Source organism: Sceloporus undulatus, chromosome 3, assembly GCF_019175285.1.
Source record: "Sceloporus undulatus isolate JIND9_A2432 ecotype Alabama chromosome 3, SceUnd_v1.1, whole genome shotgun sequence".
Taxonomy (NCBI): Eukaryota; Metazoa; Chordata; class Lepidosauria; order Squamata; family Phrynosomatidae; genus Sceloporus; species Sceloporus undulatus.
Genome location: NC_056524.1, coordinates 34,047,357 through 34,069,288, shown reverse-complemented (window position 1 = coordinate 34,069,288; position 21,932 = coordinate 34,047,357). Strand labels below are relative to the sequence as shown.

At 38.8% G+C, this 21,932-nt stretch overlaps 1 protein-coding gene across 3 annotated transcripts in view; it reads right to left on the bottom strand.

The window, feature by feature from the left end:
* Window positions 1-21,932, bottom strand: part of BRCA2 (BRCA2 DNA repair associated) — a 41,682-nt gene that overhangs the window by 15,225 nt on the left and 4,525 nt on the right. For 2 of the 3 annotated variants that reach the window (XM_042457510.1, XM_042457512.1), the window contains exons 2-12: window positions 19,006-19,105; window positions 17,071-17,322; window positions 16,070-16,160; window positions 13,502-13,551; window positions 13,317-13,357; window positions 13,127-13,238; window positions 11,814-11,869; window positions 11,586-11,700; window positions 8,325-8,570; window positions 1,963-6,222; window positions 363-449 (exon numbers count right to left, since the gene is read on the bottom strand). In XM_042457510.1, coding sequence (XP_042313444.1) covers window positions 363-449; window positions 1,963-6,222; window positions 8,325-8,570; window positions 11,586-11,700; window positions 11,814-11,869; window positions 13,127-13,238; window positions 13,317-13,357; window positions 13,502-13,551; window positions 16,070-16,160; window positions 17,071-17,322; window positions 19,006-19,105 — 5,410 coding nt within the window. Of the gene's footprint in view, window positions 1-362; window positions 450-1,962; window positions 6,223-8,324; window positions 8,571-11,585; window positions 11,701-11,813; window positions 11,870-13,126; window positions 13,239-13,316; window positions 13,358-13,501; window positions 13,552-16,069; window positions 16,161-17,070; window positions 19,106-21,932 lie in introns of all 3 variants that reach the window. The other variant, XM_042457511.1, reaches the window with a different exon arrangement.

The window sequence follows — 21,932 nt, the reverse complement described above, 5'->3', positions numbered from 1 at the left end:
CCCTTGGGGTCTCTTCCAACTCTAAGATTCTATAATTCTACTGATTTTTTTAAAAAAAAAACACCTACTTGCCAACTGTTCATAAGTCACAGTGACATATGTGTAGCAGTGATCTTGAAAACTGCAAAATTTATGTATTGCTTTCTAACTGCAGAGGTAATGCATGTGAAACACTCTAAATACTGGAAGATAAATGCCACACAGAAAAAGGCATACAGTTTCATAAGGGCAAGGACAATATGAGCAATATGCAGGTTAGGATGCTCACACAGATAACAGAGAAAGTTATGTATTCAAGCATCTGAATAACAAATAAAACTACTTGCACATACAATACTTTTAATTCAGCAAAATAAAATTACCATCCAGAGAACTTTTTGAGGCTTTCAGAGATGATCTTTCTGACTGATCAAATTCAGGTAGCAATTTTCTTTTAATAGGAGGCTCTCCTGAAAAGCAAACAAATGGGATATTGAACATGCATATGTAACTAACATTAGATTCTTACTAATTTCTACAATAAGTAATGTCAGAAAAACAATTCAAATTCTCCTCTTCTAAAATGAAAAGTTCCTTTCATCTAGGAGAGCTTTCATTTTAATGTTTAAATCCAATTGCTAGTTCCAACTAGAGTACAATCACTGAATCAGTGAGCTTTACATAAATATGATTTATAATTCAGCATCTGATCACGTGGGGACTACACTAGTTGGGATTAGCAATTATCTCACCAATGTTTTGGCTCTTTTGGCACATTTAAACATAAAAACACAGTAATTTTCTACATACCAGAGGCCATTCTGACATCACATTTGCCAATATGGGAACACTCTGTGATTACCGTGAAGCAAACATAACATCTACTGTCATCTGTTTAAAAACTGGAATGTGAGATTTTCAAGAATGTAGTTATTGATTCTGAATATAAGATTGCAATAGGATCAGTCAAGAACATTTTCCAAATGAGCCAGTCTAATTTAATATCTCAAGGTATGTCTCCAGAATAGTTTAACAAATAAGCACTTTTCAAAAGCTTGTGACTTTGTTAATCTGCAAAAGAATCCCAGTGGTAAGGCAGTAATTTCCACAATTTCATTCAATAGGTACCTTGCTCTTCTTATATTAGTGAAGCCATTCATACTAATTTATTGTAGCCTTGGTCCTGATTTCAGTGTTATTGCTGTTTGATATATTCCTATAACTGTTGTTGTTGCTGTGTGCCTCAAAGTCATTTCTGACTTATGGCAACCATAAGGTGACCTTATCACAGGATTGTCTGTGGCTGTGAGTATGTGACTCACTTAGTGGGTTTCCATGCCCGAGCTGGGAATCAAATCCTGATCTCCAGAGTCGTAGTCTAACGGTCAAATCACTATGCCACACTGGCTATATTCTTGTAATATACGTATATATATATATGAAATCTTAATTCTCAAAATATTAGTGAAGTAAAATGTTTGTACTAAGTGTTTTAAAATTTCAAACTAAACTATAAAGAAAGGTCACAAAGCAAATGGTGCACTAGCTATGTTTCCCACTCCCACACTTTGGTTATTAAGCTTACAGGAATCTGGAGTTGATGCGTCGGAAAGAAGCAGTGGACTGATCACTATATTTTGAGAAAAACATTATGTTTCACCATGCAGGTAGTGTGGTGTAATGGTTTGAGAGATGGACTATGACACTAGAGAACTGGGTTTGAATACCCGCTTGGCCATGAAACCCACTGAGTGATCCTGGGCGAATAGCACTCAATCAGTTTCAGAAGATGGCAATGGCAAATCCTCTCTGAAAAAACTGCCAAGAAAACCCCATGACAGGTTCCCCTTAGGGTCGCCATAAATTAGAAATGACTGGAAGGCACATAACAACAACAAAACCAAAATTAAACTGTGTTTAATGGGAGTACTACCAAGTAACTGCACAGGAACAAGGTTAAAAAAGAAGAAAACAGCCACCTACCAAACGTGTTTTCTTTTTCCATGCATCTTTTCCCAGTCCTTCTATATGAATAAAAATTATTTTTTTCAGAATTCAAGACAAGTGCTTTTTTATTTTTTTCTACTTCTGAAACAGTGAGAGCATCATCTTCCATGAATGCTCTGGCACTTTCGGAAACTTCTAATTCCAAATAATCTTCTGGAATCTGAGAATAAATGTGACAATGAGAATAAGGATTTCCTTCTGCTGCAGTATCATGTGCTGCTGAGTTTTTTGTTTCTGATTTTCCCAGGCGCACTTGGGTTGTCTTCAAAGGTTTAGTTTCTTTAGAATATGAAAAAGATTTTTCTGGTTCTAAAAGATGCTTGCATTTCTGAGTACCACACACACACATGGGTATTTTAATGCTCAAAGGGTTTTTAGAATTATTTTCATCAGGAATATTTGTGGTTAAATAAAGAGTATTACATCTATCCTGTGGCTTAGATTCTGATGCAATTTCATCCTCCACTATCATTTTTGTAGCAGGTTCTTTTATTGATGAAATGTGACCTTGCCCCAAATTCTGTTGATCAACAAAGAAACCATTACTACTGACATCATCACTGAATTCTTTGAAGAGCTCTGTAACATTCTGGAGAGCCTTTTGAGAGATGTGAACTTGTTTTCCACTTGCAGTGCTAAAGCCACAAGAAATATTTGAATCCACTTCTGCATTTGGAAGCCTTTTCCCTTGGGGTATGAGAGGTTTGTTTTGATTGCCTTTGTTCCTGACAGAAGATATTTTACAGTAACTGTCATCACAATCTGATACATGAGTTTGATGACCCAATGAATCATTTTCAATTTCAGAAAAAAGCAGTCTTGCTTTCCTCAATGACTCTTCAGATAACTGGACAGCTTTGCCACTTGCTGTGCTAAAAAAACCACAATTATCTATAGAAAAGTCTGACTTGCTGCAACCAAGCTTGTTAGAAGGCTTTGTATCAGACCACTTATTCACAGTCTGACAACTTGACTCAGACACAACATTCGAGGATGCAGATGCGCTATGCTGTAATTTTTGGTCCCTTTCGCAGTGCTCTTTGGCTGTAGGACACTGAGATGCACCTGAGTTTTCCACAGTAATTTTCTCCACACCTAAGTAATTACAAATTGGAACATATTCTCTACTGCCCAAGGCATCAGAACAGCTTTCAAGGATATTATGTTCACTGGTTTTAGATTGAGATTTCATGTCCTGTTTTATGGATTTACAGCTGTCTTCACCAAATAAGTGTTTGACCTTTTTTAATGCTTCTTCTGAAACTCTGACAGTTTTACCACTTGCTGTACTGAATGCACCCGGCCTAGCTTTCAATACTTTTGAAACTGAGTCTGCTTCTTCACTTGCTGAATTTTTGTGTAAGCTGTTGGTATTCAACAGTTTTTTATCAGCACTTTTATTTTTTGGAATTTCTCCAAAACTATTTTCTGCATTAAAGATTTTTGATGAAGTTGGTTCTTCAGAAATCCAAGCCAAATCCTGTGGGAGGGACTCTTTCTCATTGCTTGCATCTTGAGAATGGTGCAGTGTGGAATGCCTACTTTTTAAATCAATGTAATTAGTTTCTGTAGTAGCATTACAAGGCAAAGCCAAAGATTCAAGATTTTTATTACTGCTAGCAACTGATGCATTACTTTTATTTCTAGATGACCAACACTCAAGAACTTGCTTCGAATAAGTACCCAACTCCTCCACATATAAATCATGATATGTATCAGAATCAATGAAAAGAGTTTTTGAAACATTTTTGCCTGGAATTTGGTCCAGATTGTCATTTGCCAACAAGTCTTCATTTACAGTATACATGGCCTCCTTTTTAGTACAACATATCAAATCTGACTCCACAGCACTCAGGTCCAGAGGCAGTTCTTTAGTAGTTTTAAGCTTCTCAGTGTCTAACAATATATCCACAGGCTCTTCAAAATTATCTTTAGGATGTAGAGCTACAGCATTTTGATTTCCTGGGGAAAAAGTTTCTTCTGAAAGAAGATGCTTCGCCTTAGCTAAAGATTCATCAGTAATAGCAATTTGTTTACCGCTAGCCGTCTGGAATCCTACTGCACTAATCTGCATTTCTTTTCTGGTTTCATAAATTTCTGGATCACGGGAGCCAAATAACATGTCATTCTGACTTAAAACAACCTCTCTTTTCATGGAAGCAATTGCTCTTTTATTGCTCCTAGTGCCTGGTGTCCCACCTAGTTCTTCCCCTAAACAGGAACCAGTCAACAAATGAAGCATTTTACTCTCATCTGCAACTATGTTTCCATCAGCAACAGTGTCAACTTTTAGTAGTAAATAGCCACTTTCTGAATTATTGATCATTTCCCCTTCCTGGTTTGAATTAAAGTTTTCTTTTTCATCTGCATTACTATGTGCAGGGTTTTTTTCAGTTTTAGCAACGTCACCTAAACATGTCATATCTGACAATGTTTCTTGCAAACTGTAATTACACAGAGTGTCTCCGCGGCCTGATAAACGAGGTGTGCCTAGTGCACTGTGATTATTTTCAGAACATGGCAATTCATTTCCTGTCACATGAACAAAGTATTTTTTAACAATTTTTAGGTTAACTTCTGTAGTACTAGTAACCTGAACAATTTTATTCAGGTTTACAGCTCTTGATTTATTTTCTGTGTGTTCTTTTATATAGATATTGGTATCTTTTGCATTATTTTTCATCATATATTTAAGATTTATTTCTTTGGCTCTCTGATGCAAATCAGCGCTTATTTCTTTCTTACAGTTGAGGTTTCCCCACTTATCATTTGAAGAGTTACATTGACAAGTTATTTTGTAAGGGTTAAGCATTTCATCCACTTTATCACAATCCATTATTGGTTTTGAAATTTTGTTTATAATCTCAGCAGACATATTTATCTGTTTGCCTTCAGATGAACTACAACCCCAAACACCAGACTCCAAAGATGCTGAAATAACTGGAACAAAATGTTGGATATGTTTTCTGCTTGATGATTTCATCAATGTATTATCTGCATTGCTCTGTGACTGTATCTTGGATTCGACAGGTATGTCTATATGCTTATTAGGAGACATATCATCACTTCTTTGAACCTTTTCACTAAAGGCTTCCTCAAAATCAGTATCACTCCAAACTTCAGAATTTATATTATTTTGATCACACTTTCCAGACACCTCACATGTATTATCATACAACATAGTCTTGTGTTCTCTAAACTGAGTAAATTCAAACTGACTACCCGTTTCCTCCAGTATATTAGAAAGCTCAGCAACCTCGGCTTCTTGACTTGCTGTTAAATTTTGTTTTTCTTCAGTTTCCTGATTTTTAAACCTGTTCTGAAAAGTCCTATTGGCACAATCAGAAAAACTACTTTGGGTATCACTTAACTGAATAAGGTTCATTAGTGAATCAGAAACATATGACAAATCAGATGATTTTTCATTCAACTCATTTCTCCGAATTAAAGAAGTCTTAGCATTTTCATCTGCATTTTTATTTGAAGCATTTTGTACTTCATCACCAGGAAAATCATCAAGAAACTGTTCTTCAATGTCACTAAACAGCAACTTGCCTTTTCTAATGTTGTTATCAAACAGTTTTATCTCTTTGTTTGATGCTGTTTTGAAGCCACCAAAGCTTTTGGTTTTGCTGTCCATCATGCATTCTAATCTTTTCTGCTTGCTATTGGTTGCATTTTCCCTTAAATCAAGTGAAAGGCTCTGTCTTCTCTCTAAGTTGTTCTCTGAAACTGTAACCATAGACAGTTCTTTTATATTTGTGGGGTCTGTCTTTGACCAGCACCCATGTTCAGCCATCTGAGTATCACCTGTCAACGAATGTTGTGCAGCTAATTCCAAAGCTCTTTCTTTGTTTTCCTTTTTTGAGTCTAGCATTGCCACAGCAGATCCTTCAAGAATGGCTTCTTGGACTGAACTAAAATCTGTGAGGCTAACATTGTTTCCACCACAGTCTTTATCTAAATTCTCCATGTGACAAATTCCAGGAAACTTGTTTTTACTTGACTCTGTCTGCTGATAAACAACTATGGGACTGGGAACAATAACCGTTTCTTTTTTGTTATTTGTCTGTAGGCATATTGATGGCATATCTGTAAAATCACTTTCAGCTTTCAAATTTTCATTGCATGAAGTTTCATGAAAAATATTTGTAGGAATGCAACTTTTATCAGCGCCTATTTGTTGTTTTTCTCCAATACCATACTTATTAGTGCTTGAATGTTCTTCCGTTTTCTCTGTAAGGAATGGAAACATAAGAGATATGTGACTAAGAATGATAAACCACTAAATTCATGTTTTCTTTCACTGCCTTTTATAGGGATTACTTTCTAGTCCATAAAATTCATTTGTCAGAATTTCCTGTGTCTTGGAATAATGATGTAAATAATACTTGGTTGTTGTTGTTTTAACTGAAATGCTCTACTACTGGATTAGTTGTTAAATACTCTTTCTGTATGTTCACAGTTCCTGGCAATTTAAACTTGTGAATTTTTACTTTTGTTTTTTTTAAAAAAGAAAACATTCTAACTCTCAATGTGGCATTCCATTATCATGAAAAACGCATTTCTCGGGCAATTTGCCATTTCCCTTCAAGAAAAAAAATGAAAATGTTTGCCTTGTATTACATCTGATGAAAAAGCCATGTCAAGAGAAAAAACACACAAGATCCAATAACGTAAGAAAATTATACTGTTTTCAATAAATGCTGATCGAGTCATAAAGTCTACTTTAAATTTGCAGCCAGTTGGTTCTGTAATGAGATGTCTACAGAATATGGTGTTAGAGTACAACCAAAAGCATCTAAAACTGGAACATCCCCCCCTGCTCATTTTACTTTCTATCACCACTCTTCCACATTACCTTCCTTTTTCTCCCCCTTATCTCTTTCCGTAAGTATATCTTCTTCCTCAATATTTCTATTTCCTTCTTATTCCTTATTTCATATCAATTCCCTGAGAACATCATGCATTTGCCATGGGATATACTGTATATACTCAACTATGTCAAGAAATTTATACCCCAAAATTGCCTCTAAGAGTCTTATATAAGGGTCAATATATCATAAAGCAAGCACGCCTGTTGCCCCAATCTCCATTGAACACCAATTCCTTTCCACTCCAGTCCGTTTTGCAAGCCTTCGCTTCCTAGTGGAAAAACTCCCTATTTAAAAACACTTGCGTCTCTCTCTGCTCTGTTTTGCAAGCCTTGGCTTCCAATGGGGAAAAAAACCCAATTTAAACCACTAACTTCTTTCTCTGCTCCGTTTTGCAAGACCTGGATTCCCATGGAAAAACCTCTCCATTTAAATCTACCTGCTTCTCTCTCTTCTCCCTTTTGCAAGACCTGGCTTTCTATGGAAAAACCTCTCCATTTAAATCCATTTGCTTCTCTTTCTGTTTCCTTTTGCAAGACCTGGCTTTCTATGGAAAAACCTCTCCATTTAAACCCACTTGCTTCTTTCTCTGCTCCCATTTGCAAGACCTGGCTTCCCATGGAAAAATCTCCCCATTTAAATCCACTCGCTTCTTTCTCTGGTGCTTCTTATCAAAAAAACCTCTACATTTAAAACCATCTCTCCAGTCCATTTTGCAAGACCTTGCTTCCTATGGAAACAACTCTCCATTTAAAACCACTTGCTTCCTTTCTCAATAGGCTGGGAGAGGTCCAGAGAAGGAGAAGGGAGGATGGAAGTGGTATTTCCCCCTTTCCATCCTTCCTTATAGCCCCCTAAGTTTTACCCTCGACTTATTCACGGGTCATATCAAAACCCAGGATTTTGACCCTGAAACCTTCCCTCAACTTATCCACAAGGTCAATTTGTACACGAGTATATACGGTAACTAGCTCCAGCAACTTTCAGTCTTGTATACATAAACATATTGAATTTGGGCAGGTCTCTTCAGTAGACAGAAATCAAGATCTATCAGGGACACTATGTTAATATAATTGAGGATTGTGTTGGTGGCTATACTTTTTCCAAACTTGCATAGGAAAGCATGCAACACTTTCTTGTGGAAATGGACCCTTCACTTGCCTGGCAGCACAACAGCCTGGATTACATGTCAGCCTGATACATGATATACCTCCAGTCTCCCATCAGAGATGGTCATTAATTGTCCTGTGGTGGGCACCACAAAGTAACAAACTGAATGCTGTGATTGCCTGTGACATCACTATCCTCCTTTTCTGTCAATATGCAATCTGACATAAGGGAAACCTTCCATTCCAAAGGCTTTACATAGGATCTTGTCCATATCTGTCTAGTTCACTGTGCAAGAAAATGCTTTTGCATTATGACATTTAAAAATTAACATGCAAAGAAATATGAACAGTGTACCTGCATTCCTAATAGTTGTTTCAGAAACTTCAGAGATACAAGATTTAAAATCTGTACAGTTTGACACAAGGCATGCAGATGTTCCATTTCCAAGAGCGGCTCCCTCTTCATGATAAGCTGGAGTATTATTTACTGTATAAATAAATTTTTTGGGTCGTCTTCTTAAACTGGAAATTGAGCTGATAGTTTTCAAACTTGACTTCATAGATCCTCTACTATTAGTAGCAGTTGATGTTGAAATACGTCCTAGAAGATGGTCAGGGGAAACTTTATCAATTTCTCTTGAGTAATTATGATAAAAACTGCTATGGGCTTCTGAGAGTTCCATAAAAAGTTGTATTTTTATGGAATTAAGAATTAATTCCTTTAAGAAGGAATTACTTCCTAAAACACTTACAAAAGAAGCCTGTTCACCCTTACAATTTTTCCTTAGTGTTGGATCCTCCTGTTTAAAACTGCAACAGTCAAGGTAGAGTTTGGGAATTGGTAGTATTTCTGGAGAACTGCTATTGAGTAACTTGTGATCTTTTATAAGATAGATGGAACTATAGTTTTTTGTGAGGTTTTCGGGCTATGTGTTCTAGAAGAGTTTTTTCCTGATGTTTCGCCAGTAGTTCTGGCTGACATTTTCAGAGAATGCTGGCATGGAAGAGAGTGGCGTGTATATGTACTGTTGGTTGAGGGGAAGTGATTTGCATGTTAATCTGTGTATTTTTCTGTTGTTGGAAAGAAGAAACTCTTAAAGTAAACAAAGTTTGGCTACCAGTCTTAAAAACACCAAACTCAAGACCCAGCCCATGCAAATGAAAACCACTCAGGGGAGGACGGTTTCCCAGCAGACAATGGATCATTAATTAAATAGATACCCTGAGGCCTTGCCATTCAACCACAGAACAATACACAGATTAACATGTAAATCGCTTCATCAACCAACAGTATATATACCCCACTCTCTTCCATGCCAGCATTCTCTGAAGATGCCAGCCACAGGTGTTGGCAAAACATCAGGAAAAAACTCTTCTAGAACACGACCTCATAGCCTGAAAAACCCACAAAAAACTATGGATACCAGCCGTGAAAGCTTTGGCCTCACAATGGTAGACTATCTTCAAAACCTTTCTTAACATGTAAGGCAGAAGGTGAGCCAATATGTTATGAGGACTCTTGTTCAAGCTGTGCGATTTCAAGTTCATTTAAGTTCAACTGAGGCCATGGACACAGCAAAGATGATTTTTTTCTCATTCTCAGAATGTTTTTGTAGTCTGTTATTTGAAATTATAGTTATTTTTAGGTCACAGTTGGAAGAAATTTAACTCTTTTATATTTTTCTTTTATATTGTCATCAGAATCCTTAATCATTTCATTGTTTTCTTGAATGTGTTTTGTTTTATCAAAATGCATGTTCTTATTCCTTTGGGTATTTTTTTTTAAAGTAATGCTTTACTAGTGCCATAACATACAGATAAATCAGCATTTACAGCATTCCATCATGTATATCTCTATCTTTTGTAAAATTTGGAAATACAGTGGGCCATTGGTATTGGCAGGCTTCTCATCAGCAGATTTGTGTGTCTGCAGAATCTCAAGTTCCAATAGTATCCAATGTCAGCGCATGAATGTCACCATACATTGGCTAATATGGTATCTTGAGGATCTGTATTTTTTCCCATCCAGAGGGTTGAGCTCCCTGGAAAGGAACTCCCATGGATAGTAAGGACTCACTGTATTAGGTATCTATCCAGTTTAGGGCCGAAACAGACTGTCGTATTAAGCCAGCTTTGCCCCAGCTTGGGAGTGTGGCTTCACATCATGCCCTGTCACCAGCTAGCTTCCAGGCAACATGGGGATATGACATTTAGATGCCACTCACCCTGAAGCCGGTGAAAAGCCAGCTCTAGAGACAAAGGGGAAGCTTTTTTCCATCTCAAATAGAAGCGTATTTTTTCTGCTCCTATTTGGGGCGAAAGTTGGCTGGATTGGGGCCATGTGCCATTGGGGCTGTCTGTTTCACCTCTTACTGACAAACATGTTCTTACTAAAGGAACTATTTAATAACATTTCAAAAGCTGTAAATTGTTATGAAAGCATCAATACATAAACAATATTATGTCACGAATTTTAATTCAATATTTTATTTATATTATACACTCTATGTAATAGGAAAAGGAGTTTTACTGGCAGAAGTTTACTTCTTCAAAATAAAATCAATTTAAAAACAACAGCACCATTTTTTCAGAGTACTGCAAGCCCACTATGTAAACCAAAGCAATTTTTTGAATCCTGGATTTGTTTACAATTCATTTACAGTATTTTCAGATTAGTCAAATATTTGAATCATTAATTGATCACAGCAATAAAGAAGTAACTATTTACAAAAATTATCATCGTGGCAGAAGATGATTAAACTGATAAAAGTTGTGTTATGCTCATAGAGGTTAGCTATACAATTTTAAAAATTATTTGCATTGTTCATTAACAGCAAGATTTATTTTCCGGTTAAGTATTTTTTTAAACTGTGGAAACAGGATATGCAGAACTAAAACATTCAGATATTTTAGACAGATAAACTTGAGACATATGGAAGCATTTGAATATCTTTTAAGATAGCATTTTACTTTTTTAATTGTTAAAAGACTGGCTGGATTGTATTGGTTTTTATTCTTATTCTTTTATTATTTCTAAAGGTAGTCCCTTGACATGAATGCCTAGTCGTAACTGACTGTAGGGGGCAGTGCTCATCTCTGTTACTAAGCTGAAGAGCCAGCATTGTCTGAAGATGACTCTGGTGGTCATGTGGCCAGCATGACTGCACTGAATGCTGTTACCTTCCCACTGAAGTGGTACCTATTTATTTACTTGCATTTGCTTTCTAACTGCTACATTAGCAGAAGCTGGGACTAGTGAGAGGAGCTCACCCCATCATGCAGCACTCAGACCTCAAACTGTCAACCTTCTAATCTTCCAATTGTCAGAATTGGCATCTTAACCAGTAAGCCACTGCATCCCTCTTTATTCTTTCTACTCTTCTTGATATTTTGGATATTTGGTTTGATGTGTATTGCTTATCATGTCTGATATGTTTGCTTAGATAAAGTGGGCAATGTACTACATAACTGCATTGGGACCACAACAGAATAGTAATGATAACGGTCATATGTTTATACATGTTCCAAAAAGGAAGCATGATTTACACTCGAATAATAAAATATAAACAACCAGTACAAAATAAAAAGCTAGTAAACAGGAATAAATAATGCTCACTATGAATTTTGCTGTCAGCTTCTGCACGTACATCTTCAATTCTTGCTGCAGATTCCATATTTATTCTATTCACCTTGAGACTTCTGTCAGACTTGAAGAAAGGACTATACTCAATCTGAAAACCATAAAAATAAAAACTAACCAAAATTGCATATACTGTAAACTGAAGCTATCAAGTCAATTCCAAAACTCTTCTTGTTTGGCATAATCTTTGCTTAAACTACTCACCAACTCTATTGTTTCATTATGTTGTTTTGTTCCAGAAATTGAATAATTTCCTCTATCTAAAATTTGAAATAATAATATAAATTATTAGCTTGCATCTCAATAATAATGTTCACTGGCACATCCGACTATGAAAAATTCAGCTGCCCAGCACATAATTTTATATTTTTTATTTTTTTATTTAAAAACAACAACAACACAACATATATTTATTAAGTGTTAGACTCGGGTTTACTCTCATGAAATGAATGGAACTTGTTTGTCATGACAGTTTAACTAACCTAAGTTAGTTAATTTGTAATGGGTCTAGCCTAACTACAACCAAATATGGTTCCATTCATTTTACTCATATAGTAGGCTCCATAGTCCTTTTACAATATGAAAGATAAAACAAATGTAAAAGGTACTAACAACACAATAATATTTCACATTATAATTTAGAATTATCAAGGGGCATGTCTACACAGGCCAAATGAAGCAGTTTCCCCCCTGTCCTTACAGCAACTTATCTTCATGATGCAGGGCCATCTCCCCAATTTAAATGCAAACTGTTTTCACAATGTAAGACAGTTTTGCACCAAATCTACCCCCCCCCCCCAAATCTGCTTACAATAACTCACTTCACTTTGTAGCAAAATCTAGAACACTCCATAGTGAGACCAGGTGACTATTTACACATGCGTCTCACTGTGTCGCCCAGCACTAACCATAGGTCACTCCCTCTAGCTACCCAACATCACTACGGAGTACAGAGATAATGGAGGAAATTTGGGGCAGCTCTAGGCCATAATACTCTTGGAGCAGCTCAGCGTATTCTGCCCCTGGCGTAGAGGGTTAAGATGGATAAAACATAACACAAAGATCAACCTAATCAACATCACATAAAGTTAGCTTACTTGCTAATTAGCTTACTTGCTGTTCACCGCTATGATCTTTGGAATAGCGGTATATAAATAAAACAAATTATTATTATTAATGTTAGGGCTAAAGACAACCAACCTGAAGTACAGACCAATAATGTTAATATCACAGTCTTAAAGCCAGTGGAAGATATTAAAACAGTATTAAAGGACCTGGGAGAAGAAATAAGCGCTTGCCTAAAAGCAATTAATTTTAGTACTAATAACTAAAGGGTTATTAATACAGGCAGAAGCAAGCCCCTCTAGCAAAGTAGTCCACAACTAGAGACTGCAGGGGCACCAATGGGGGGGGGAACCTTCTTCTCATAACCAGTACTTCATACTAAGTATAAAAGAACATATTTTTATTTGTATATAACAATGTTGCTATCATTACCAAATAAATGCTATGATTACCTATTATAACTGTTGGAGAAAGTGTAGGTGGTGTTGCTAATGAGCTTGACCAAGACATATCAGGATCTGCTTCTGCTCCCAAGCTCACAGAAATGCCTTTTGATATTTCTACCTAAAATATAACAAACACTGTTTTTGCTTTGTTTTAAATCTAACACAGTTTTATTTTCCTTAAAAAAATTATGATTACCTCAAAAAACTTTGGTGTACAAAGCAAACTTCTGCTTAGCCCTGAAAAACATCAAGTGAGATACTGTTATTTATCAGCCTTTAAAGTGAACATATACAATTTTTAATAAAATGACAAACAGCTTACCCCCACCAATCAGCAAACAACTTTCAATATAATAACCAAAGAAAGACAAGAACATGTACCACATTTGTTGTTTGGTGGTGTTCTGCTTGCTTCTCTTAAACCAGATGGACTAAAATAAAATAAAATAACACGAGAAACAATAGTTACTGATAACATTAAATGGGAAAAAATTGAATGAATATCAAGCAGACACAGCTAGATCTTTGTAAATATTAGCAAACTGGAGATCTGCAGGCATTTAGAATATGAAAACCATGGAAAACTTTATAAAATCAAGTGGATGCTCTGGGAGTATCCAATGCTGTCGTGCTGATAAAGGCTAAGACTAAATCCCATTGTTAGTCCTAACTAGAGGAGACAAACTGGAGTAACAGAAACCTGGTAAGACAGCACTTAACATAAACTAATTTGATTTTCCTGAGCTACTCTGATGCTAATAATTAGATTTAATAATAATAATAATAATAATAAATTTTATTTATAGACCGCTATTCCGCAATGATCATAGCAGTGTAAAGTAAAAATTGAATACAATACAAATACAAGGTGACAGTTAAAGGAGGGAGAAGTCTCGTCCTTCAGGCAGTCCCTGATGTTGCTGGGTCTGCCTGATCGCTCCCTCTGAGGCCAAGATGATAGTTACAAGAGGGAGGAGCCTCTTCCTTCAGGCAGTCCCTGATGTTGCTGGGTCTGCCTGATCGCTCCCTCTGATTTAAGCCCAATGTGCAGACCTGGCTGACACCTTTAGCAGTAAGAAAGTAGAGCTTCATGTGAGCCATTCTAGGTTCTCTGTGATAATTACTGCATAATTTTTATAGCCCAGACAATCCATTTTATAGCAGCTATTTATTTTTAAGAATTAAATCACTCATCAGAAATAATTTTTACCAATAACTTTTAAATTTCAACACAATAACCAAAGAACATGTTATACAGGGCGAGTCTCCCTTATCTGAAATGCATAGGACCTGAAGTATTTTTGATTTTGGATCTTTTTGGATTTTGGAATACTGTTATCTGTATATACGTACATGAGACTGTGGTGCACAGAACACCCGGCTGACCAATCAGAAGGCAGCTGAGGTCCAGCCAATAGAATGTGGGCTGGGACTTTTGAACTTTCCGTGTGTCTGTTGGTTTTGGCAGTTGGAATGTTGACAGTTGGGCTTTGTGTTGAGGGAACAGTTGAGTCCAAGAGAGGACTGTGTTCCATGAGTTCCTGAGGGAATAGTCAGTTAGGGCTTGGAATCCTGAGAGTGAGGGTTCCAGGGATAGAGAAGGACGGTGAGGGGTAGAGTCTTAGAGGGAAAGGGCTCCCTACTGTTTCACTTCCAGGACTCTAGGAAAAGTGGCTGGAGTGTGATATCCTGAGGGATAGTGTTAGCTTTGGTGACTGTTAAGTCTAATTTTAAAAGAGGAAGTTAATAGAAGGATTGAGTGAATCTTTGGCCCGTTACAGACGGGCCTTTGCTCCGCCCCCATTACGTACTAGGGGTTGGCCGAGGATGCAGCATCCAATCAGGCCTCACCCCGAGTACATACTGGGGACGTCAAAATGGTGATGCCCTAAACACATGGGCACTGCCATTTTGATGTGACAGACGCTTAGCGTCTGCATGTCACAACGCTGTTGTGATGCCACAATTGCGCCATTGGCACCTTGCGGCATCACAACTCCGCCGCAAGAAGAACCCGCTTTTTGTGGGTTCTTTTTGCTGCGTGGGGGAACCGCACGGTTTGTCCACTGCGGCTCCCTCGTGCAGCAAACATGGGCACTGGCAGAGCACCCTTTTTGGGCGCTCTGTAAAGCACCTTAGTTATAAGAAACTGGTGATTTAGCTAAAGATTTATAAAACCAACAGTAACTATAACAAAGTAGAAAGTAACAATTGCATAATATATCATATTAAAACCAACACTGTTAAACCTTCTTGTAAATAAAGTTTTATTTGTTTGATTCAAGAAGGACACGCCTGGACTTGAGTTAATACCACGCTACTCACAAAACACAGGTGGCAGCGATGGGATAAAAACTCCCAGGTGCCGGCCATCATAGAAAAGGATTGTGGTTTGGGTGTGCATCACATAATTTGGTGGCAGCATTAGGGTGAAAGTTGACTAGACGGGGCTTTCACATAATTGGGTGGCACAATAGAAAAGTTATTCGTTACAGAGACATTTGGGAGATGGGATCCAGGTCTAAATACAAAATTTATTTTTGTTTCATATATACCTTACAGACATAGCCTGAAGGTAATTCTGTACAACATTTTTAATATTTTTGTTCATGAAACAAAGTTTCTGTACGCCGAACCATCAGAGAGCAATGATGTCCCTATCTCAGCCATCCATGAAATTTTCTTTGGAATATTTCGGATTTTAGAATTCCAGATAAGGGAGACTCATCCTGTTGCAACAAAATGGAAAAGTAAATTCCATTCTAGCAAAGAGCATTTGAAAGTAAATCTACATCCCTCTCAATTGACAGATTCTTTTGCAACTAAGTTTCATAGAAAAAAATAATATGATGCCACTTTACCTGTAGTGGTAGAATTGGATGTTTGCAATGTTGCAAACTAGGGAGTTTTAAGATGTTTGTGTGGGAATATATAGTAGTTATAATGTACCTTACAAGGAGACAGGCACTGGAAGGAGCCACCGCTTCATTTGATTGATCCACATTTTTTGCTGTAGTAATGGCTTCATTAACTTTTTTATCTGTAATGAAGATTTTAATTAAATAGATTTTGATCCACGTGTGTTGCCATAGTACTGGCTTCATTAAAATTTTTACCTGTAATAAAGACTGTATCCAATCGATTTTTACATATATTGTATTAAAGACTTTTTAAAAACCCTAAAAGTTAATTAAACTAACCTTTTTACAGTCTTGTTCTATAAAAGTGTCAATGAAATCTTTGTTACTGGAACCAGAAGAAGCATCCCGTAGCAAAATACTAAGGCATGGAGAGCTCCCTATTCAGGATTCCATTCACTTCTCCTGTCTTCCCCAATTTTCTTCTAAATAATTTTCCTAAATAATTTTTATACTTCTATAAAATCTCAACACTGTTAAGTCTTCTGGTGGCTCCCTCTTGAACATGAAAGTTACCAACCTAAGCACTTTGAGAATGGGAACCACTATTGATAGGAAGAAGTGGGGCCTCTACAGATGGTGTGTGGGTATGTGAGAGAAAGGGAGTCTTCAAAACCCTTTCTTTTGTCTCAAGAAGCAGGCTGCCACAAACAGGCTAGCGAGGGAATAAGGAACAAATATCAGATGGTGAGAGACTGAGGAAATGGAAAAGTTTGTAGATGCAGAAAATGAAGTTATAGAAAAAACATTGTGGCTGTGGTGATGGGGAAGTTCAATAAGGCCTAGACTTCCTTAAAAAGCACATAATGCTGACTACTGTGTCTGTATGGAGGTGGGTGGTGGAGGAATAAAAGACAATGTGACTGGCTGGCTAGAGCCCTATCTGGCTAGAACTATACCCCAGAACTTTCTGATGCAGATCCAACTTGTAGTCATATTATGTTCCTTTCTTCATAAAGGCTATTACTAATTGCACTATTGCAGGCATCCTTAGATCTTTACTACAACTCTGTATCAAAATGTGCAGCTTACCTGTTTCTGTACTGTTCTGATCCAGTTCTTTTATAAGAGAAGGACACGATGGTACAGTTTTATTCTGGTCTTTAAATATCATTGGAGTTGATGCTGTTAAGCTATTTAGAGACAATTTTACCTTTGGTGTTTTAAAAATTGTTCGATCCAGACTGTTGGTTTTATGATCAGCATACTCTGGTCTTTTAGAGTCATAAGGTGGAGCTTCTGAACTGAGTTCTTCAAACCAGTTAATACTTATTGGCCCTAAGTCTAAAAAGAACAACGTTATTCAGAGAATCATGTAGTAGATTTTAATAATATATGTAAGAAAGTACTACTACAAAATTGACAATAGCCTGCTTATAAATTACAACACACCATATACCATTTTCTTGAACTTGTCAGTTTTGCAGGTTTGATGAGATATCCCAAGACAGCATAATATAATTAATTCTCAACCTAAAATTTCTGCAGAAAGAATAACCTCTTCCTAAAGAAAAATAATAATGTATCCTCAATCTTGCCAATTACAATGTCAGTTTTACATCTTGGTTTTTCATATACCATGCTCAAGAATATGCCAATAAGTCAATCTAGGGAAACAGTAAACAGAAAAGAAAATTGGCCCTCCATATCCACTGATTCTGCACCCACTGATTCAGCCATCCATTGCTTTAAAATACCCCCCCAACCCATTTCAAAAAGCAAAGCTTGATTTTGCCATTTTATATAAAGGACATATTGGTGTATATAATGGGAATTGAGCATTCAATGAATTTTGGTATCCTATGTGGAAACCCCAGAGGATACCAAGGGTCCACTGTGTGGGGAAGACATGAGGAAACAGTCAACAAGTTCCTTTTTCCTTTCAAGTGGTTTAAAGTTTAACACATAACCACGACCAAAAATACAAGTTTAAAGATTAACACATAACTAAGATTAAAAAATTGTTCAGTTCCTTCATATTCTCTCTCACACTCAGAACAAGATCCCTGTGTCCAATTTTAGACACTTGCCCTCACCTTTTGCAAACACTTTACAATGCTCAATGCTCTCACTGACTCTTCAGAGGGGGTTTGGAGGTGGCATACAGGGGGAGAGCAAGAGAGAAAGATCAGCTGTGTGAGCAGTCACATACTCATGCAAATATTAGCTAAAATCCAGCATCAATGAAGCTACAGCTCTTCACCATTCAGCTGTGGTGTTATGAAAAAAATCAACAGCTTCCAACATAAAATACAGACAGAAAAACAACCTTTGACTGAGGGCTAAACTACACATCATGCAGTTAGCCACCAAAGAAGGCTCTCCCACAACTCAGCAAATACTAGCTACTGTTGATGGATTTTTTTCACAGATAAGTTTAATTTCTCTTCCACACCTATTCTGAACCTATTATTATACCACCTCAACTAATATAATTTGCATTAAAAACCTATACATTTTGGCTCAGAATCGAAGACAGCATACTGTAATATATAGTTGCTGTTTTTACCACTATTGTCATTCTTATGATTTCTATAACAGCTTTGTGGTACATGGCGTTTTACAATGAATAGGTATTGCACTGTATGAACTACATATCAGTTATTTTGCATTCTCTGAAGATGCCATCCACAGATGTGAGCGAAACGTCAGGAATAAATTCTTCCAGAACATGGCCACAAAGCTCGGAAAAACTCACAAAAAAATGATGGACGCCGGCCGTGAAAGCCTTTGACTTCATATCTGCATAAATCTCTTTTATGGTTTGATTATACACGTGGGCAGTACAAATGCAGGAATGTTTGTATTACGATATACAGCTTTGCAGTAGGAATAATATGGACTGAAACAATGAAGTAAATAACCCAAACATCTGAACGATACCTATAATCAAACAGTTGATTTAAGAGTTTACATAAAGCAGTATATTTTTAATAGATGTCTAGGCTTTTCAAAGGTAAATGGTACCTGAATCACTGCATCGTGCTTTGTATATTTCAAAGAAAGATGGCTTCTTTGAAGATGTATCAACATTTTTCTTAATCATCATTGGCATTGTTAGGTAACCCTGCAAATATTACAATGTTTTCAAGTTTTGTACTATCATATTTAGTACATATTCTATTTCTTTGGCTTTAAGTGTTATTCAAAAATGAGTTAAACACCCAAACCTAGCAGTATGAAAATTTATGCATAATTTAGCTTTCCATAACAGTTCCACAGTAGAAAAAGTTTTGTAATTAAAACACACACACACACAAAAGCAAGGAATGACTTCTGGTAAGGATTACTGAATGGGTAAGTGCTAGGAATTTGGAAACATAATGTGACACAATATCCCAATAGGCAAAGGGGTCAGGCAAGGCTGCATCCTATCACCTTAATTCAGGGGTAGGCAGCCTTTTTGAGCCGGGGGCCGGGTTGCTGTCCCTCAGACAACTGGGGGGCCGAAGCCGGAGGGTGGAGCTTCCACCCTCCGGGGGCGGAGCCGCAAATGGGGGTGGAGCTTCCACCCTCTGGGGCGGAGCCACATGCCAGGGCGGAGCTTCCACTATCTGGGGGCGGAGCCACATGTCAGGGCGGAGTTTCCACCCTCCAGGGGCGGAGCCGCATAATATTTGCAAGAAGCTACTAGGTCCAGCAATGCCATAACACAGGAAAAACGCATGCACACTGTCTCAACCCACAAAAGAGCAAGCAAGTCCATGTGGGGGGATTTTGCAAAGAGGATACCAAAGGATAACAACAAACAACAATAATAAGAGCAATATTTGTAAGAATGGAAGGACTAGGCAAGGCCACAAAACAGCAAAAATGCATGCCACTGGTCTCAAACCACTTTCTTTCTATCCCTTTCCTTCTCACCTCCACCCCCACCCTCCCACCCTCTCACCTATTCTGCTCTCGTCTCTCTCTTCTCTCCCTTCCCTCCCTCCTCTTCCTCTCCTCTCACCTTTTCTCTCTCTTCTCCCCTCCCTCTTTTCTCCTCTCCCTCTCACCTTTTCTCTCTCTCTCTCTTCTCCTCTCTCCTCCAACCCACCCACCCTTCTCTCCTCTCCTCCCTCCCTCCCCCCTCTCTCTTCCTCCCTCCCACTCTCTCTCTCTTCTCCTCCTCCCCTCCCTCCCTCTCTCTCTTTGCTCCTCCTCCTTCCCCCCCGCCCTCCATTTATAGGGAAGGGAGGAGGAGGACGGGGCCAGGAGGGAGGTGGGCGGGACGCCCATTTGAAGGCCGCGGTGCAGCTCCTGGAGCCCCGATTCAGGGGCTCCGAGGCCGCATCGGGCCTCCCAGGAGGCCGGTGCCGCCCTGGGCCCCGATTTCAGGGTCTCCGGAGGCCGCATTGGGCCTCCCAGAGGCCCGGTGCCACTCCTGGAGCCCCGATTCGGCTCCGGAGGCCGCATTGGGCCCCCAGGGGCCCGGTGCGGCTGCTGAAGCCCGTTTCAGGGCTTCGGCTGCCGCATCGGGCCTCCCAGAGCCCGGTGCCGCCTGGACCCCGATTCAGGGTCCAGATGCCGCATCGGGCCTCCCAGGGGTCGGTGCGGCGCTGAAGCCCCGTTTCATGGGCTTGGGCTGCCGCATCGGGCCTCCCAGAGGCCCGGTGCAGCTCCTGGAGCCCCGCTCAGGGCTCCAGAGGCCGCATCGGACCTCCTAATGGGCGCCACCATTTGCCCTTCAAAATGGCGGCGAAGTCTCCGCGCGACCTTTATGGTCGCGCGGAGACCTCGCTGCCATTTTGAAAGGCAAAATGGCGGCCGGAGCGGCCGAAATATGGCGGCGATTTCGGCGGCAAGAGGAGCGGGGGCCGGCAGAAACGCCCGGGGGCCGGAGGTTGCCGACCCCTGCCTTAATGTTTAACTTGTATGCTGAAAACATCATAAGGAAAGCAGAATTAAAATCAGAAAAAGGAGCATGAAGATAGGAGGAAGCAACGTTAGCACCTAAGAGGTGCGGATGACCCATAATATTAGCAGAAGACACTCAGGAAATGAAACAGTTAATAAGGAAGGTCAAAGATGAAACTGCAAATAGCGAACATAAGAAATAAAAATAATGACCCCAGAAGAATAACACAATTCAATCTAGACAACGAGGAAACTGAAATAGTTCAAGAATTCCCCATTCCTAGGATCAAACATGACCAGAATGGAGACTGCAGTCAAAAAATAAGAAGAAGATGAGGAATAGGAATGGTAGCTATGAAGAACTGGAAAAGACACTGAGAGCAAAACATACAATGAGCTTTAAGTCAGAATCATTCAGGCAGTTGTATTCCCAATTACCATGTACAGATGTAGAGCGGATAGTGGAAGGAAGCAGATAGAAAGAAAAATCAACCATTTGAAATGTGGTGCTGGAAGAAGAGTCTTAGGATACCATGGACAGCCAAGAAGACAAACAAATGGGATTCTGAACAGATCAGAGCTCTTCGGAAGCAAAGATGATCAAGTTGAGATTGGACTTTAGCCACATAATGAGAAGACACAGATCACTAGAAAAACCAATAATGCTAGGAAAGTAGAGGGTAGAAGAAAGAGAGGAAACGACAAACCAGATGGATAACCCCAGGGGTTTGTGGGCAAGGGCTTGCAGGATCTGAGCAAGGCAGTGGAGGACAGGGATGGAGATGTCTCATCCATGGGGTCGCCATGAGTCAGAACTGACTCTAGGGCAAGCTAAACAACACAAAATGTGACACCTATAGACAGCTCCACCGGCAGATAGTTGTGTAGGCTCTCTTATCCAAAATACTGGTGGGGGCAGAAGCGTTTTGGCTTGAATTCAGTTATAGCATATACACAGGAGACATCCGGAAAGGGACCCACCTAAATATGGGTTCGGTGGTTATGGGTTCATGTGACACACAATGCGTATAAGTTTCATGGGGGCAGAGGGGGAG